Source organism: Magallana gigas, chromosome 6, assembly GCF_963853765.1.
Source record: "Magallana gigas chromosome 6, xbMagGiga1.1, whole genome shotgun sequence".
In the NCBI taxonomy this organism is placed as follows: Eukaryota; Metazoa; Mollusca; class Bivalvia; order Ostreida; family Ostreidae; genus Magallana; species Magallana gigas.
This window is the reverse complement of record NC_088858.1, coordinates 56,513,491-56,532,794: the sequence shown is the minus strand read 5'-3', so window position 1 is coordinate 56,532,794 and position 19,304 is coordinate 56,513,491. Positions and strand designations below refer to the sequence as shown.

The 19,304-nt window shown below is 33.7% G+C and overlaps 1 protein-coding gene across 1 annotated transcript in view; it reads left to right on the top strand.

Moving 5' to 3' along the window:
* Window positions 1–2,617: 2,617 nt before the first annotated feature.
* Window positions 2,618–19,304, top strand: part of LOC105323604 (uncharacterized) — a 29,572-nt gene continuing 12,885 nt past the window's right edge. The window contains exons 1-4 of the mRNA XM_066086462.1: window positions 2,618–2,855; window positions 10,721–11,325; window positions 13,463–13,614; window positions 14,665–14,811. Coding sequence (XP_065942534.1) covers window positions 11,259–11,325; window positions 13,463–13,614; window positions 14,665–14,811 — 366 coding nt within the window. The 5' untranslated portion in view covers window positions 2,618–2,855; window positions 10,721–11,258. The remainder of the gene's footprint in view (window positions 2,856–10,720; window positions 11,326–13,462; window positions 13,615–14,664; window positions 14,812–19,304) is intronic.

The window sequence follows — 19,304 nt, the reverse complement described above, 5'->3', positions numbered from 1 at the left end:
TTGTTCAAGGACAAATTCGTGTCCATTTCATTTTGAATTGTGAAAGTCAGGACCATTTAATTTTAACAGTTTAAGGGTGAATTCTTTGTCTGATGTCGAAGAATTTTCAACTGAATAAAAAATAGTATTATTTAATACCCACGATATAGTTAAAATTAAATCCTTTATTTCTTTTTGAATGATATTAAATTCAAAACAATCTCATTTCTTTTCGTGTGCAATAAACTAACCAGTAAATGAATTTGTCGCACAATCATGAGCCCCAGAGCAATACCGAGGACAGTAAGCCAAAAACAAAAAACAAAACAAAAACAAACAAACAAACAAAACAAACAAACTTTTAAAAAACCCCAAAACCCACCAACATTATATTATATTTTTAAATATAACACGATTGAACAGCAAGCAACCAACCACAGAACGATACAGAATTAGGAAATTTCTGTTAAACACAAGTTATGTTTTTAGCTGATAGTGTATAAGGACCCCTTTCATATCAAAAGTCGAAATTCAATACTACTTTACAAGGATATTAGATAAAGCTTTAATATGTAACCTTCAAAATTATGTTCGTCACGGTACAAATGTACGAGTGAATGGTTCTAGGATTTTCATTATCATTTATTGAACTGATGAAAAAGTATATGGGGGTTACATGAGTAAGCTTCACATAATCTACATCACCTGAGTTTATTCAGGATAACAAATAAAGATCCTCAATATTCAACAGAACAAATATTAACGATTACATTTTGGAAAATCAATGGCTTTTATTTATAAAAAAAAATTCCAAAATATTACTTATATGCGGGGCATCAGGCCCTGTGTAAATCGAATTTCAAGACATTTTGATTTTAATCCAATTATTGTTAATTAGCATTGAAATCAATTTCCAAGAACGATCAAATATAGTTCTAATTCTGATCTGTCGATCATAATCATAATCCTATTGGTGACGAAAAAATTGGTCTTCTGTTATATGCCGATGATATTGCCATTCTTAGTGAAAATGAACTTGAAATGCAAAGATGTCTCGATATTCTTACAGATTGGTGTATGCGATGGAGGTTAAATGTAAACTGTGCCAAATCAAATATAATGCATTTTAGAAAACGAAACATTCCCCGAAGTAAATTCAATTTTAGAATAGGAAATGAAGAGTTACAGTACGTTAATCAGTATCGATATCTTGGTGTTATTTTCCACGAGAAGATGGACTTCAATACAACGGCGGAGGTTTTAGGTAAATCCGGAGGGCGAGCATTAGGGGCGATGATTTCCAAAATTCATAACTATAAAGATGTTGGATTTAATACCTATGAAAAACTTTTTCATTCTTGTGTTGTACCCATTTTAGATTATTTTTTCGGAGTTTGGGGATTCAAAACATACCACTCCATAGAAATAGTTCAAATCCGTGCTATCTGATACTTCTTAGGTTTACACAGATACGCGCCGGCAATTACATTAAATAGTGAAGTAGGATGGTTAGCACCGACACAGAGGCACTGGATATGCATGTTAAAAGAGATGGAACAGAGTAATCCAAATGGATGATGACCGTCTTATCAAAAAAGTTTTCCTGTGGAGTTATCGTAACAACATCACATGGTGCTCACAAGTGAAATAAATTCTATATAAATCAGATTTGTGTTCCTATTTTGATTTTATCCGTATTTGTGATATAAACGAAGTGAAAGCTAAATTATTTAAATACTATGAAGACGAATGGAAATCGAAAACAAGGTCTCTACCGAAACTTAGGACATACGTAACGTTTAAACAAAACGTCCAATTAGAACCTTATGTAACGATGAACATAACCAAACAGGAACGGTCTTTGATGGCACAATTTAGATGTGGAATCCTTCCTCTCAGAGTCGAAACTGGTCGTTATCGAAATGAACCTCTTCAAGAACGTTATTGTGTTCTGTGTAAAAGCAATTCGATTGAAGATGAAAAACATTTTATTTTTCAATGCAAATTTTATGAAAATAATAGAATCTCTTTCTTTCATAGCATAAACTTAGATAAAAATCTAGATGAAACTGTCAATTTAAATATCATCATGAAAAATAATCAAAGACAGACTGCCAAATATCTCAATTTGATTTATTCAGTTAGACAAAGTTATCTGTACAAATCAAAGTAAACGCATGCGCTCAGAAATGTATATTTGTATATTATAAGATTTCAAAGTGACATATAGGTCCAATGGGCCGGGTGTAATTCGATAATGTATAATATTGTATTGTACTATATACCTATGACATACACATGTCACTATAATAAAATATTTACTTACTTACTTACTTACTATAATCACACAGTCTAATGTAAAATAGATGGAAGGTGAGAATTTAGTAGCGTGGAGGAATGACCTATATTATTTAGAATGTGTAAAACAAAATAATTTAAAAGTACAAGATCTCAAAATATGTTGTGTTTTTAAAAAAAACTTACACTGACACAAGGACAAGCGATGATATTGTCATTTTATCACAATTTCTACAACAGAGCTATTTCGACGTTCAGTCAACATCCGGTAGACCACATACCGAAGCTATATAAACCATACAAATATTTACACAACGAGCACTGCTGAAAAGATGCAGCGTAAAAACAAAAGCTTCATCAATATTGAATTCGAAACGGATTTAAAATGTATGAGCCAGAAGTATGCCATGTCGTTATAACATGTTTGGCGACTTGCATGCCTGCAGCCAGAATTTTGCTTTCACCAAAGCCTGATTGCAATCAACTTTTGAAGCAGAACATAAAATATTTATCAAACAGAAGACCCTGTTCATTTGATCCAAAGATGTAAATTACACTTGTCAGGGACAAAATAGAAGGTAAAAAGTATTGTCAATAATGAATTTTACAAATAGAATGTTGTTTGTTATGAAAATATAATATACATGTACTTGATGAAAATTTGTAAAAATTTAAATGTTCTTTTGCCAAAGAATTGATACATCTGAATAGCATGAATTATAACAATTTATCCCAAAAGTTAACTTTTAATCATTTACATTTAGTCATACCTCGCATGATAACGTTAACAGACATCCAATGGGCGTAAAAAACAAACTGTTAACAATCGCAGAAATCAGTTGTCAGTTAATGAAAGTAAACCGGCCGCTTTTGGGCGGCTTCGCTTAGATAAAGCCAGGCGGCACGTTGATTGCATTCGTTTTTAAAAGCGTGGGGGGAATCTTGACAAGCAAAAAAAAAAAAAAAAATTAAAAAGGGGGAGGGGAGGTAAAGTTACAAAATCCTGAAAATTCTAATCCGTAACTTCAATTTCACTTTCTATTTCCTTATTTTCAATTCAATTTTTTAAAGGGTCTCGTAAAAGTGGGGGGGGGGGGGGCAAATCCATGTTTATTTAATTTTTTGTATCTAAATTAAAAAAAAAACTTTGCTGCGCAAAAAAGGGGAGGGGGGTTGAAAGCGTATTGAATGTATTACAACCACACAACAACGTAATGCAGGAAACATTCCGTTAACAGTCACCATCGTTTCAGTATTGAGTGACAATGTACATGTACCAGTAAAAACGAAACTCGATGCATGGGGACAGGCGCCTCTCGAGAATCACAGCTTGTCCGGTCAACCCTTTTCCCGGCCTGTAGTTGTCAGGTTGTGAATCGGATCCAACAGGAATGGAAATAAGTTATCTATCTATCTATCTATCTATCTATCTATCTATCTATCTATCTATCTATCTATCTATCTATCTATCTATCATCACACCCTACCATTCTTCGAGGCGCGGACCTGACCCACAAACGGACAACTACCTCGGCGTTTCCATTCACAGATCAAGATGGATTAGTACAAACAAAATCTGGCGGAAGTTTGGGACAACCCAGTCGTAAAAAGATGAACCACACTGGTTTTGATGTGACCGGTACACAACTGTAAATCTACCATGGTTGATGTTTGTGGTGTGCAATACCATGTTTTTAGAAAAATAATGGGTGTCTGTTTTGCATAAAAACTTAGTATATCGAGCCATTTTCAAGGAACATTCTGCATAAAATAGTATAGTCTGTTTCACTTTTGATGCTATTACTAGGTCAGGTTCGGATCGAAAATTAATGCTCGGGGGGGGGGGGGGGGGTCTCTACAAGCATGTTAATTGTTGCAACAGCAGACAAAAATTAATTTTTTGATTTTAATGTTTACAATGCTTCAGTAAGGCATTTTTAATAGGCAAACAAAATCTGAGTTTCATTTGTTGAGTTATAAGCAAGTTACAGAGCTTACAATTCTTCGCTATGTAAACAAAGCTATTGTTTACATTTTGAACGTTGAAGTGAAAATTCAAGTTTTAAACTGCAAATGAATGTGTTAGTCGTTAGGAACTGTTTATTTATGCTTAGAATGAACAAGAAGATAGGCAAATCAGCTTGAAAAAGATTATTTACTGGTATATTGAACATATGTAAACAAAAACAGGGCACGAGCCTTGTTTGCATGACGAAGAGTTGTGAGCCCTGTATCTTGCTTAAAACTCATTTACTGACACCCAAATTTCATTTGATCATTAGAAATGCATTTCTAAAGCATTGTAAATAATAAAAAAAAAAGTAAAATTGAATTTGACCAAAATCGTGACCATACCCCTTTAAAGCTGAACACCGCTCGTAAATAGGCACCCTCACCCTCACACAGGTACATATATATAAACCCTTCGATTTCGTTACACCCGATTGCACACCTGAAACTCGTGTCCGACGTGTAGTATTCCTTTCGTGGTCTTTGCCCACTGGTCTTTGGATTTTATGCATTTAATTCTTATTTTGCGTGCATATTAATTCTTTTGTAAATTATATTATGACCAGTTTATTTGATGTTAGTATTCTCCTGGCTTGAAAAAAGCGTGTAAAACTTGATAATTTCATCGCGACCGAGTAACACGTCGAGGCAAGATGTACGTCCACTGGCGTCGGAAGCAAATTGAAAGTGGGGGACTAATCCTGCGAGAAAAAGTGTGGGGGGGGGGGGGGCTGAACTCTCTATCATGCTATGTTTCTAATGGTTAGGTATAACTTTGCAAAAAAAGCGGGGGGGCTAAGCCCCTTCTAGCCCCCCCCCCCCGGTTCCGACGCCTATGACGTCTACACAGGTGAGACCTCTACAGCACAATACGTTAAACTGCTAATACACCCCAGCGAATTTTAGACCACGTGGTTTTATTTGACCCTTTCAGTTTCGCAGTAAAAATCGTACCTCGTGTATATAGTCTATTTCACAGTATCTAGGTTCTTGTAGTCAAATATAAAATCTTGAGATTTATTGATTTCAAACTTTATCTTCATTAATTGGTGAATAAAATGTGTTCTAGAAATAAATGAGACTATACAAAAATTAGTTTTTGTCTGCTGTTGCAACAACTAACATGCTTAAAAGAGATCCCTCCTGAGGATTAATTTTCGATCCGCGCCTGACCTAGTAATAACATCAATAATGAAACAGACTATACCATTTTATGTAGATTGTTCCTTGAAAATGGCTTGATATACTAAGTTTTAATGCAAAATAGACACCCATTATTTTTTTTTTAAACATGGTATTGTACACCACAAGCATCAAACATGGCGATGATTTTTTTAAGCAACCCAATGTTTATATTTTCAACAACTCTACACGTGGTTGAACACGAACGATAACTCTGTTCTGAATATTATCGTTTAATATTGATAACTGCTAGATGGTGAAATAAGACATACATATTAAAAGCTTTTCCCGTTTTAACATAAATCAAAGTAGGATATGATATGAAAAACGACCAGTACTTACGTATTTTGAGAATATTATCCGAACACATACTTCCGCTCGAAATTTCACAGGAACTGACCAAATCTCGGTGAAGTCTCGTTAACTTTCATTCGAGCACCTCTGGATTTATTACGTACTTAGCAACGATAAAGAAAACATTCCGAACACATTCGCAGGGGTGTAATAGGTCTGCAGCTTATATCGGGGTTGTAGGGATAACGGTGGTGAGAGAGAAATATGGCGGACAGTGCCTATTTACGAGCGATGTTCACCTTTAACCTCTTTATTCTGTTCATGTTTCAATTTAAGTGAACAAATTTACTACTTTGTGGATTCGATCAAGCGACCACAAAGTCAAAAAGACCCCCGCGTCACTACTAGGCCACGAATCTCACATTTTCTGCAGATGCATTTTCAATATATATGGCTTTATGTTCTAATTCACCAGTTCAAACGAACATTATAATTTATAAATTAAAACATGAACAATCAACTTTCCGTTTTCCTTCATTCAACATTCTACAATATAAAAAAAACATATTATCAACATCGATATCACCAAAATAACAAATTGGGTGGGTGGGTGTTTGGGGGTCTGTTGCACGATAGACAGCGAATTTTCGAATAACTTCTACTACTCTAAGCACGTAACCAGGTAACTTTCGATACGCTTGAGTAACTTAATTTACGACCAATCAGAGATTGGATATAAATATAACAACAACATTCAAACACGTGTTACTTGTATCATTTATAAATATATTTAAACAATAAAATGCTTTCTTTCGTGATTCATTCGGGATAGGAAGGTAGCGACATTGCAGAAAAAAATACATAACCCGCGTTTTAATTTTTTTCTGCAGTGATCGCTACCTTCATAACTCGCATGAATCATCAACGAAAGCATTTTATTATTTTTATTTACATCTTTCGTTTGACTAATTAATAAATTGATTATCAAAAGTAAGTAAAATTCACTTAATTACTGTTAATGTACATAAGTACGTTAGCTAAAAGAAACAGCCAAATCGCCTCCTGTGAGACTTTGAGTCTGACAGCATCGTGCTTGATTTTTTTTTTATTATTTCGTGCAGTCCTTGATTTTACTTAGGTCGCTGTATGCTTCGACCAATCGATAAACAGGGCGTGTCAATTTTACTCCTGTCAGTTTCTCGTCAGTTTCAGCCGCTGTAGATTTCGACTAATCGATAAACGAGGCGTGTAGATTTCTGTCTGGCTGTTTCTATAGAGCTATGAATTAACTATAAGTTTTCGTAAGAAAAAGAGGAAATATTACTCGGTAGATGTAAATATATATACATGATTGTATTAGAAAAGACACTCATTGAAATATTTGACTAATTTTCAGGACAAAGACCACGTTAAACCAAAACTAATTCAATGTAAACGTGTACTACAAAACCTGTAGAACATAATTTTAATCAGATGTCTTTGGTTTAGAGTGGTTCAAATAGTAAAATATCCAATTTTCTATCGTATACTAACTACTTTCCTATATATATCCCTAACAAAACCTTAATATTTTAATGATGTCGTGTTAATTAAGACTCTTAGAGCAGGGTGATTGTGTAATTTGCGTTTCTTTGAATACATTTAAACTAAATATTGTATAATATTGAAAATGACTTATGTTTGCAAAAGGCTATATATTAGGCCAAATTGAATATTAAGTGCGCTATACCTTTTTCACAATTTAGTGTCGGAGTTCCAATTGGTGACAAAAAATTGATCTTTTGTTTTATGCCGAAGACATTGCCATTTTTAATGAAAATGAACTTTAAATGCAAAGATGTCTTGATACTCTTACAGATTGGTGTATATACGATGGAGGTTGAATGTGAACGGTACCAGGTCAAATATAATGTATTTTAGAAAATGAAACTTCAAATTCAGAATAGGAAAAGAAGAGTTACAGTACGTAAATCAGAATCGATATCTTGGTGTAATATTTTATGAGAAAATGGACTACAATACAGCGGCAGAGTAAATCCGGAGGGAGAGGTTTCCAAAATTCATAAATATAATGATTTTTAATTTAATATCTTTAAAAAGCTTTTTCATTCTTGTGTAGGACCTATTTCATTTTTTATTATTGTTCCGGAGTCTGGAGATTCAAAACATACCACTCCATAGAAATTGTTCAAAACCGTGCTATCCGATATTTCTTGAGTTTACACAGACTCGCGCCGGCAGTTACCTTTCAATAATGAAGTAGGATTGTTAGCACCAACACAGAGGCGCTGGGTATACATGTATACATATGTTAAGAAGATGGAACAGAGTATTCCAAATGGAATGACCATCTTACCAAAACAGTCTTCTTGTGAACTTAAACTATCGTAATAACAGCCCAAGTAAAATTCTTTATAAATAAAATAATTATGTGTTCCTATTTTGATTTTATCCGTATCTGTGACATAAAAATTTAAATCTAAAATATCTAAATATTATAAAGATGAATGAAAATTGAACACAAGGTCTCTATCTTACATCAAAACATACGTGACGTTCAAACAAAATGTTCAATTATAGACCTATGTAACGATGAACATAACCAAACAGGAACGGTCTTTGATGGCACAATGCAGATGTGGAATCCTTCCTCTCAGGGTCGAAACTGTTCGTTATCTGAATGAACCTCTACAAGAACGTAGTTGGGTTTTGTGTAAGAACAGATCAATTGAGGATTAAAAAAAATGAATTTTAATTGCAAATTTTACGGAAACATTAGAGATTTTTCTTTTATTGTGTAAATTTAGATAAAATTTCATATGAGACTGTCAACTTAAATACATGTATCATAATGACTAAAGTATCTGTAAAAATCAAAGTAAATTCATGCGCTCAATCTACTGTACCTATCATATTTGTATATTCAATGATTTCAAAGTGACATATAGGTCCATTGGGCCGGGTGTAGTTTGATAGTGTATAATATTGTTATATACTATACTTTTGACATACATATGTCGATACGATAAAACGCTTACTTATTTAGTTACTTACTTCCTTACTCATGATATTCAATAAAATTCCTCCAACAATTCTTTTATTGATTGTTAGTGTTTATAGTTGGTGGTGGTAGCTTTGTGTCGGTGTAAGCTAATAAACATATTTTCCAAGGCGGATGTCACATTTCGTTACATGTATATATATTTACTGAAAATTGAAATTGTCATATCAGTTTTCCTCTTAAAAAGATAAACCTGGTTAACCAAATCTTCAAAGTTTACTGCGTCACGGGGCTAGTGAAAACGCGCTTTGGAAATCGACACAATTTTGTCAAACTGTGCATTGCGCATATACTACTATTATACCGCGGCGCTAAACTTTGTCACTGCGGAACAAAAGTTAACTGTCTTTGTACGTGCTCATGAAGAATCCTGATTTGAAATATATATTTGACACCTTTCGACAGGGTTAGGGTTAGTGTTAGCCTTCATGCTTCCTTCAGTGTAAAACACACTCCTCCGATAAATCAAAACCCCAGTTCCCCATTGAGTGTTTCAAAATACCCTTCCAAGACTGTAATATGTGTTATTCTTTCTCAGATAGAATATTTGCTCACATATCTAAAGCCTCGGAGCACTTATATGTATTTACACACAAAAAACAAAATTCAAAAAATATATTGACATGTCACAATATAAAGAAAAATTCAATTGTAACTAGTTTCCCTGAACTAAAGTACGACATTTTATAATATAGCAACACCATTCTAATGAACATTTGTTCAATACTTGCAATATTCATAAGATAATTTCAGTTATGCACACATACTTGGGTCTTTTTATGGAGTCTAATACCGCGCTTTAACAATTTTTTGAATCATTATAATTCGTTTACATCAGTATATATATATATATATATATATATATATATATATATATATATATATATATATATATATATATATATATATATACGACTGTTTGAAAAGATCAATACAATGACAACCTAACGTCACATTAGGGGGTCCACCAGTGACAACTTAACGTCACATTAGGGGGTCCACCAGTTCGAGAGAGGTTTTAACAGTTAAGGACTGTTTGGATGATAGCAGTTATAGCACAGTTTGGATGATAGCAGTTATAGCATAGTTTGGATGATAGCAGTTATAGCACAGTTTGGATGATAGCAGTTATAGCACAGTTTGGATGATAGCAGTTATAGCACAGTTTGGATGATAGCAGTTATAGCACAGTTTGGATGATAGCAGTTATAGCACAGTTTGGATGATAGCAGTTATAGCACAGTTTGGATGATAGCAGTTATAGCACAGTTTGGATGTTAGCAGTTATAGCATAGTTTGGTTGATAGCAGTTATAGCACAGTTTGGGTGCCTACCGCACCGTACCAGGACAAATGTAAAAGGCAACTAATTGATAAAGTACTTGAAATGGATACTGGCCTAATCTGTCTGTACAATTAACAGAATACAATTACGTATAATCACGTGATTCTTACCAACCTAATGATGTACTCCAATTTCATATTCGACTAACAAAAGACCCATTTTCCTTGTCTAGCTCATTATCAATTACAAATGAGAAATAATGATTAAATCTCAAGATCCTAATCAATGTTGAATTTTTTTGTTACATGTAATCAAGCAAGGACAATAGTAAAGTCCCTAATTATAAGGCCAGTTCTATCAACGCAATTTTTGTTGTTTCTTGGAACTTTAAAGGACAGAAACAAACGTTACTGAACAACCAATAAAAAAACCTGTACTTAAACTTAAAATCCCGGCATGTTATGGGTTTTTTTTAATTAGTATTTTTCTAGCAAAATTTATATTTACTCAGAAAAAAGTTTAGTATAGTTTAGCAGAAGCGACTGACTGGATTTGTGTGGTCATTTATTTATTTATTTTTACTGGTTTTGTTTTCATTTTTCATAAAATTAGGTCACTTACTACAGAAAATTATTCAGTGATTCAGTACAGGGACTGCGTCCGACTTGACCGTATGGAACAACAGTATTGATATTTAAACTAGTGTAAAAGTGCATATACCATGCAATTTCAAATACAATTCCATTTCCGAGTATGTGTCGCCTCTCAGCATCGATCTTAACCTCTCTAAATGAATATATAACGCAGACAGCGTGCAAGAATCGAATATCACAAAACCGTCGCGACAGAAGCAAGACGTCCGGGGAACAACTCAAAGACGCAGTCAAGTGCCTCAACAAGGACCTCTAGGGAAATCAAAATATAAATCTAGTTATTCAGGAGAACATTTTTCATCCGGATAACATTGACAGAGAAAAACTAAATACGGTAGACAGCAACTATGTGGTCCCTAGTATATTGAAAAGGACCAATGGTAGAGGACTTCAAAAATAAAACCGTCTAGATTTTTTGGGAGTCAGTGAGGAGTAACCTATTCAAGGAGACTGTCAAACATCCCATCCGTGCATTTCCCCTGTCCCCGGGCTGTGACATGATCCCCGTAAACCAAGTCATCTGTTTCATTGTCTGGTTCATTACTGGAATTTCTCTTGATAAAGGTAATATATATATATAATCAAATTGGAGATATATTCAAAATACTTGGATCTATTCAAAGGTTTCTATCTGTGCATTTGTTTTAGGAGGTAATTCTCTTAGTTTCAATTAATATGATTTTCATGTATAATGTTTTATAATCAAAGCAGACCATAATTTAAATTGTATAAATTTCTAAAAGACTTAAAAACCCATTTTCATTACGGGTAAAAGAAGACCATACAAAATCCATGAAATCTTAACAAGCAGCTCTCCAGCATAAAAAATTCGTTTAAATAAAAAATGCAAAATCAATAGAAATAGTGTTTTTTAATGTCGAGTAATTTCCTTTTCACACAAGGACACTGTTAGGAACCGCCAGATCGCAAGTCCCGGTTCGCGGATCTTAATCAGTTAATATGGCGTCGTCAAGTTCTGATTCATCAAATAAGTTCGTTTAATCAATACGCACGGATGTGGTTAAGTGTAAGTTTAATATATAACATAGTGTATTCGAGAAAATTTTTTGCAGACATCAAAAACATTATCGATCAGAATCTTACGTGCTATAGGATTTTTTTTTTATAAATTACGTATACCGATATTTACCTGTAAATCAAAGTGAAATTGCTTCAAATGCTTTATAATGATGTTCTGGAGGCAATGCGTGCCACGCAGGGCAGCATAGTAGCATTGAATGTTTACTGTGTCCGATGTTTTCACTAGATAACTATTACATTGCTGGGTACAAGAAGCATGGACGCGGTGAATTTGTATGTATTTGTATCTTCGTACATATTTTCCTATATTAAGAAGTTCATCTTGTTCATGCATCCGCTGGTAAAAATAAAAACCGCTGCATCTTTTGTTATCATTTTGTTATTAGAAAATATCATTATTTGCGAAAGCGCCGTTAAAAAAGTAACACAATATGAAAGCGCTATAGAGTGAACCATGCACATCAATAATGTATGCATATACCGCAAAGCTTATTTATAACATAAATTAATTATCTTTGTTTTCGACCGAATTAAAGATTTATGTGTCCACAATTTTTTTTTATTTTAACAAGACATTAAACCTGACATGAATTCATAAAAACGCATTATCTCCCTTTTATCTCCGACTACAGCCATATTTTTGTTCTGGGTTATCGCTACACACCCCCTATACAGGGCCGATAACATCGCACATGCACAAACCCCACACTGTGGCAGATCGAGCAATGTCAATGATCGCATTGATTTTAGAAACGGTGTGTTTTTGTAGAAACCGATGGAAACGATGTTACGTAGTTACTTTTATGGAATTACCATCATTTGTGTACTGGATGTAGTTCCGCTGGGGTCTTCAAAAACAAGAAGACGTTATGTACACTTGTTCGATGTGCATTCGAAGTAAGTTATCTGTTCAAAATAATACGGATAACTTAAAAATTCTCTCAGAGAATAAATATATTTTGTGTTTTATTTATTGTAGTTCCCTTTATTCTTTATTTCAAACATTTTACTACAATGTGTAGTTCATGCAATTAGAAGTCCGTGCAACCTGAATGCCTCGATCGGCATGTTTTTATACCCCCGTGGCAGTGGAGGAGCGATTGAAACTAATATGGCGACCAAATGCTTTTATGAATTCACGTCAGCTTCATATCAATAGTAATCCATATAAATTAGACTAAATAACAATACCACGGTTTTTCGGCTTACTGTCATGTTGTACAAAGAAATGATAATTAAAACGAACCCAAACAAAATTTGATTTGATTTGAACATATTTTATTATGCAAATATAATAATGCAATTATTATATTTGCATAATAAAATATTATGGCAATATGTAATGCCTATGTAAGCCTTCTCCATAAAGAAACTAAACGAAATTTAAACCATCTCCAATTTTGATTTTAATTTAGTCTTACACAGTATCACACTCTTTAAAGTTAAGATAAAATATGTAGATTAGTCGAATTTAAGATCTTTCCAAACGTCGTTGTGGGTAAAAACTTCTTGCAGTTCCTGCTATTTTGAAATTTTGATTCAATCTCTTGTCCTTATTGTCGACCATCGTTAACAATTAAAGATTGATAAAGGGCAATGCCTAAAAAAAGGTTGATTGCACGACATGCATGCATGCCTAATAAAACCCAATTTGTGTCAGTCTTGGCCTGCAGCGTCTACATGGTGGACAGAGTGACTGATGACAAACTGACCGCCTCCAGTATATATGGTAGCAGTTATACTGCCAACAAAGCGAGGCTCTCCAGTAACGGATGGAGTCCAGATGCTTCTAAGTCCAATCCATGGATACAGGTAATGCATATTTGTAGTTAAACTACAGGTAATGTATATTTGTAGTTAAACTACAGGTAACGTATATATTTGTAGCTTAACTATCAACAAGGCGAGACTGTACTGTTAATTTTAGATGATAATGGTTACATGTAAAGTTATACTGTTCATAAGGTGACGTGTATTCGAGATGATAATATAAACAGGGAAATGGATACTTATACTGTCCACAAGGTGGGATGCATTCTAGATGAGAATGGAAACAGGTAAATGGATAGTCAAACAGTCCACAAAGCGAAACTGTACTCTGTGTATTCAAGACGATAATGGCTACGGTTAAAGTGTTAGTTATACCGCCAATAAGACGAGGTGTATTCTAGATGATAACAGATACAGGATAATAGGTAATCATACTGTCCATAAAGTGAGGTGTACTTTTGATAATTATGGATACAGAAAAAAGTAGTAGTTATACAGCTCTCAAGGCGAGACTTAGTATTATAATTAGTTTATCCGAATTATTACTGAGAGTGATCCATGGATAAACGGTTGTTATACTGTCAACAGGCCTATGGTCTTTGTAATAAATTGATTGATTCCAGATAAAAACCAAGTCCTAAACAATTATAAACGACAGGTATAAGATCTATAAGATCCTAAAACACCGATATTGTCGGCAGCACCGAACCTTTAATCGATAAAAAATGCACACATCTATCACTTACTTACAAATGTCAGAAAAGATGACAAAATTTATTAAATTTTTTTTCAAAGAAAAGATTTTTGATTCTGATTTGGACATACGTTTCCATAACCTTTGTATGTATGTTGTATCATGTTTTATCATTTCTGACATGGGCCGAAGGACAAGGTTTTTTTCATGTAGTGTTTATTTTGTAGGGTCAATGCTTAGACCAACATCAATTGCAATTCCTTTAAAGGCCCAAAGTCGATTTTGATATATATTAGTTTTCACAAAAACAAATATAAAGATATTATTCAAATATGATTCAGACTTAATACTGAAGAGGAACGTTGAAAAATATAATAACTCATCAGAAATATATTCAGGTTGATTTTGGTGAACCTGTAACCATAATGGCAGTGGTAACTATGGGACTGGCAGACACCGCATTAGTGGAATTCGTGAAGAAGTACATGGTGAAGTACAGCAACACAGCCTCAACTTGGAGCCCAGTGTTACATGGCACTACCAATGTAAGTTTTTGTCTCAAATTGTAATACAAAGAAAGCAAGGCCTGGTCATATTCTTCCAAAAGCTGTATTTAAGGTGGAATAACACACCTAGAAAAAGTCAAATTAACAGGAAATTTTTTGATAATGAAAGAGATTATGATAAATAAACTGTACAAATGTCAAATAAGCGAAATATTTCCAGTTGGGGAATAATAAATGAAAATCTAAAATAGTTATTCCAGTAAGTAACAACAAAAGCCCCTGCGGGATTCGAACTCGGGATTTATCGATCACAAGTCCGACACTTTATCCACTATGGAGTAAGTTACGTATTTCATTCCATAAAATCCTTTTAATAAAACGAAATGTCGTTTCGATCAGCGTTCAGCCATTTTTATGATGATGTGTTATTTCACTTTAAATTAATATGTTGTAATTAACTTCAAATTCATGAATATCGAAGCATATTTACTTTTCAATGATCAGGAAATTTTAAAAATCAAATATAAACTAATGAACAATTTGTTCACGATTGATAATCACAAAATGTCTTGAAATTTGGAAAGTAAGCATATACATTAGTGTTTGCAAGTATGAATGCATCTTAACAAATTTGAAGATGGGTGGATAAGGCGTGTAAAATGCCCATACGCGGTCGGAAAGGCTACTGAAAAATTAAAGTGTCAATAAATCTGATGGGTTTTTTTTAAATCATTGAAAACAATATATATTTAACGAATTATTGATTTTTAACCTATAGGTATGTTCAATACTTGGAATATGTTGACTCAAATAGGCGTGTACGTATCAAAACCTGCAAATACTGTCATTTTTTAGAACTTCAGGGCATTTTCTTTAATAAAGTGGGTCTTTGCTCCATATTTTTCTCATAGTCTAATTAAGGTCGATTGGAAAACAAACCGATTTCAATCAACAAAAACGTGGAGAGATGACCCACTATACATTAAAAATATCATTTTGTATCCCAACAATTGAACGTTTTGAAAAAATAATACAAGTACGGTAGTTCGTGACCTTAGTCACACATAATATTTAAAAAGCCCACTTTGTTGTGTCTGAAATGGCACAGTGGTTAGAGCACCTGGCATAAGCTAACCTTATATATCTAGGGTTTTTATGTTACGGGTTCGATACCATCATAATTTCCGACAATATTTTTTTCCTTATTTTTTGTTAAATATATTAAAAACTGACTATAGTTAGAAATTTTGCTTTTGCAAAGTTTTATTATAATATATTTGAATAGATTTAATTGGGGAAACATAAATTCAAAATTGTATTTCACTACTAAACCGAATGGGCATTTGCGCCATCTTATTCCCCCATCTTCTTTCTGGGAAATGTACAGAAGGTTAAATATGCCATGTTAAATTTAGAATATACATATCCCTATGTCATATTTCTGATAACAAAGTTTTAACGTTAGCTCTAGTTAGGTATTTACATTCCATACATTTTTGTGCATGTCAAGTGTGTGAAAGCTACCGCAGATATCCCACGATAAAACAGACAAGATACTCGAAGGTCGGCTTCGGCCGATCACTGTTGTGTCCATATGAGGCATCCGGCAAATGCTTTCACGTGCGCACACATTCCGCTTGCATAAGTAGTTCTCGTAAAAACTTGAAGCTTTGGTTTAGTATTTATATAACATTTTACTCAGTTTTATTTCAATTCATTTACCTTAAGAGATGCAAACATACATAAAATACAGTTCGACTTGTAAATTCAAAAATGCACATTTTGTCTCACGCGTAAGAATTGGATCGAAAGATTCATTCAGTAATGCAGATGACCTCGATGAACTGACCTCGATCATAAGAAGATGCTCCATGAACTGACCTCGATCTATTGATGTTGCATAATAGTAGCTAGGAAAACGACTTGATTTATAAACAAGGTTACGTTATAATGCGACCTCCAGGCACGTAGCATCAGGGGGGGCCAGGGGGGGCCTGGCCCCCCCACTTTTTCTCGCATCAACAATTTTTTTAAAATTTACATATAAAAAAATGGATTATAATGGAGTTGGCCCCCCCCCCCACTTTTTTGGAGGTTAGTAAGAAATTGGTATCAAAATTAGGAAATGAGTAGTCAAATTGAATTTACCCCCCCCCCCCCCCCCACGGATTAGGAATTTCATGATTTGGAGGGAAGAAAATTTTGGTAGGGAAGAATTTTGTTTTGAAAGTATAGTTGAGCCTACCCCCCCCCCCCCCCCCCCCCCCCACGGATTAGGATTTTGAAGATTTTTGGAAAACTTTAAATTTCCCTTTTTTTGCTGGTCAAGATTTTTTGGATGGGTCTGGCCCCCCCACTTTCAAAAACGATGCTACGTGCCTGACCTCAATAGCAAGTTATGATGGCATTCAATGTTTTTCAGATGCATTAAATTATTTTAATACAACTCTTTCTTTGTATACGTGTTAATGCTCTTTGAAGAGCCCTACTCAGTATTCTGAAGAAGAAGATACATTAACATTTAATAATTACTTTAAAAATATAAAACTAGACAAGAAGTCTACGAACGACTTCCCCCAAATTTATTTCAAAATTGAAATTGTTGACGGTTTATAATGATGAAATTATTGTGTACAGATTCAAAATATTCTATATTTTGTAAAAACACAGTACTTTTTTAATTATTTTACTTCAAACTGATCATGTTGATTGCTTCTAGCTATCTATTATATCTTTATTACCGATCATTCCTTTAAAAGGAATACTTGTTTTTCAATACTACAGAGCATGACGATGCGACTTAAGTCCACGTTTATTTAATGCTGAAAGGGGGAAAGATTGAAAGAATTAGTTACACCGGGTTTTTTTTATCAGACCTTTGGTAAAGTTTGATTAAACAATTTGTCATTTAAACATCAACATTTCTATTCATGTATTCATTATAAATATATCTACGTCTCCTTATACAGGACCTTAACGAGAACTGGTTATAAATGAACATCAGTGCAGATCAATGAAGAATGTTTACTTACGGGGTCTATATTCATTAGTTTTAAAAAATGTGTCAATATCAATAACGTCATTTCTTCCTCCCAGTATATACAATGCGTACAAAATAACTTCAAATTCTTTTTTAAATTACGATTTGATTAAAGGATTAATAGTTCATGAAACCTTTAAATGTAGGTCATGAAATGAAAGGCCAACGCGAATATGGATATAAGTATTGGCATTAGTGCGCAAAACACCTCAGGTGGTTGCTTTCAAACAATTTCTTTAACAACGATATTAACTCCAGTCACAAAAAATTTGTACGTGAATCAATGACAGTTAACAAAATAAATAAAGCTCCTGTTCTTATTTACGAGATAAAGAGCATGAATTTGACTTTAAGATTTCAACATACTTCTTATTATTATCACACTCTGATGCTAATATTGAATATTTACATTTGCAAATATGCTTTCTTATATGAACCAATAGGATAGCGAAAACGTTCAATTCTGTGTGAACTTATTTATGACGCCACAATTATCATTGCGCACGCTTATCGTTTAACGGTTGCAATATTGTAAACGTAAAACATCGTTATAAATGATTATGAAAGACTTGCCATTCTCAAACGTAAATAGAAGAAATAGACACCAATGTTAAAAAGTTCACTGGGATATGAAGTTAGCTGGTACGTGATCAAATCTTCTGCAAAGCCCTTTAGGCTTCACAGGATGCCTGTGACCAACCAAGTTCATTTAAACAATAAAATGCTTTCTTTGGGGATTCATTCGGGATATGAAGGTAGCGACATTGCAGAAAAAATACATAACCCGCGTTAGCGGGTTATGTAATTTTTTTCTGCAATGATCGCTACCTTCATAACCCGCATGAATCATCAAAGAAAGCATTTTATTATTTATATTAACATCTTTCTTTTAACTAATTAATAAATTGATTATGAAAAGTTGGTAAAATTCACTAAATTACTATTAATGTACATAAGTACGTTAGCTAAAAGAAACAGCCAAATTGTCTCCAGTGAGACTGTGAGACGACATCATCATGATTATTTCGTGCAGTCCGTGATTTTTCCTATAGGTCGCTGTAGGCTTCGACCAATCGATAAACAGGGCGTGTCAATTTAAGTCCGTCAGTATCTTGTCAGTTTCAGCCGTTGTAGATTTCGACCAATCGATAAACGGGGCGTGTAGATTTCAGTCTGGCTGTTTCTATAGAGCTATGAATTAACTATATGTTTCCGTAAGAAATAGAGGAAATAATACTTAATAGATGTAAATATATCCAAGTGAACCTTTTAAATTGATGTTTATTTCTTAATTGAAATGCCACTGATACATTAATCAGAAAAGGCAAGGAAGTTTTAAATTTATTTCATTCATATTTATACATATAGTTGCACATGACATTATTCTTAAAACAAACAAAAAATCGTTATAAGATATAAAGATTTTTTTTGCAATTTTTGTTAATGAATATAGTTTTCGTCAATTTCAATAGGAACTTTTATTTATTAATTG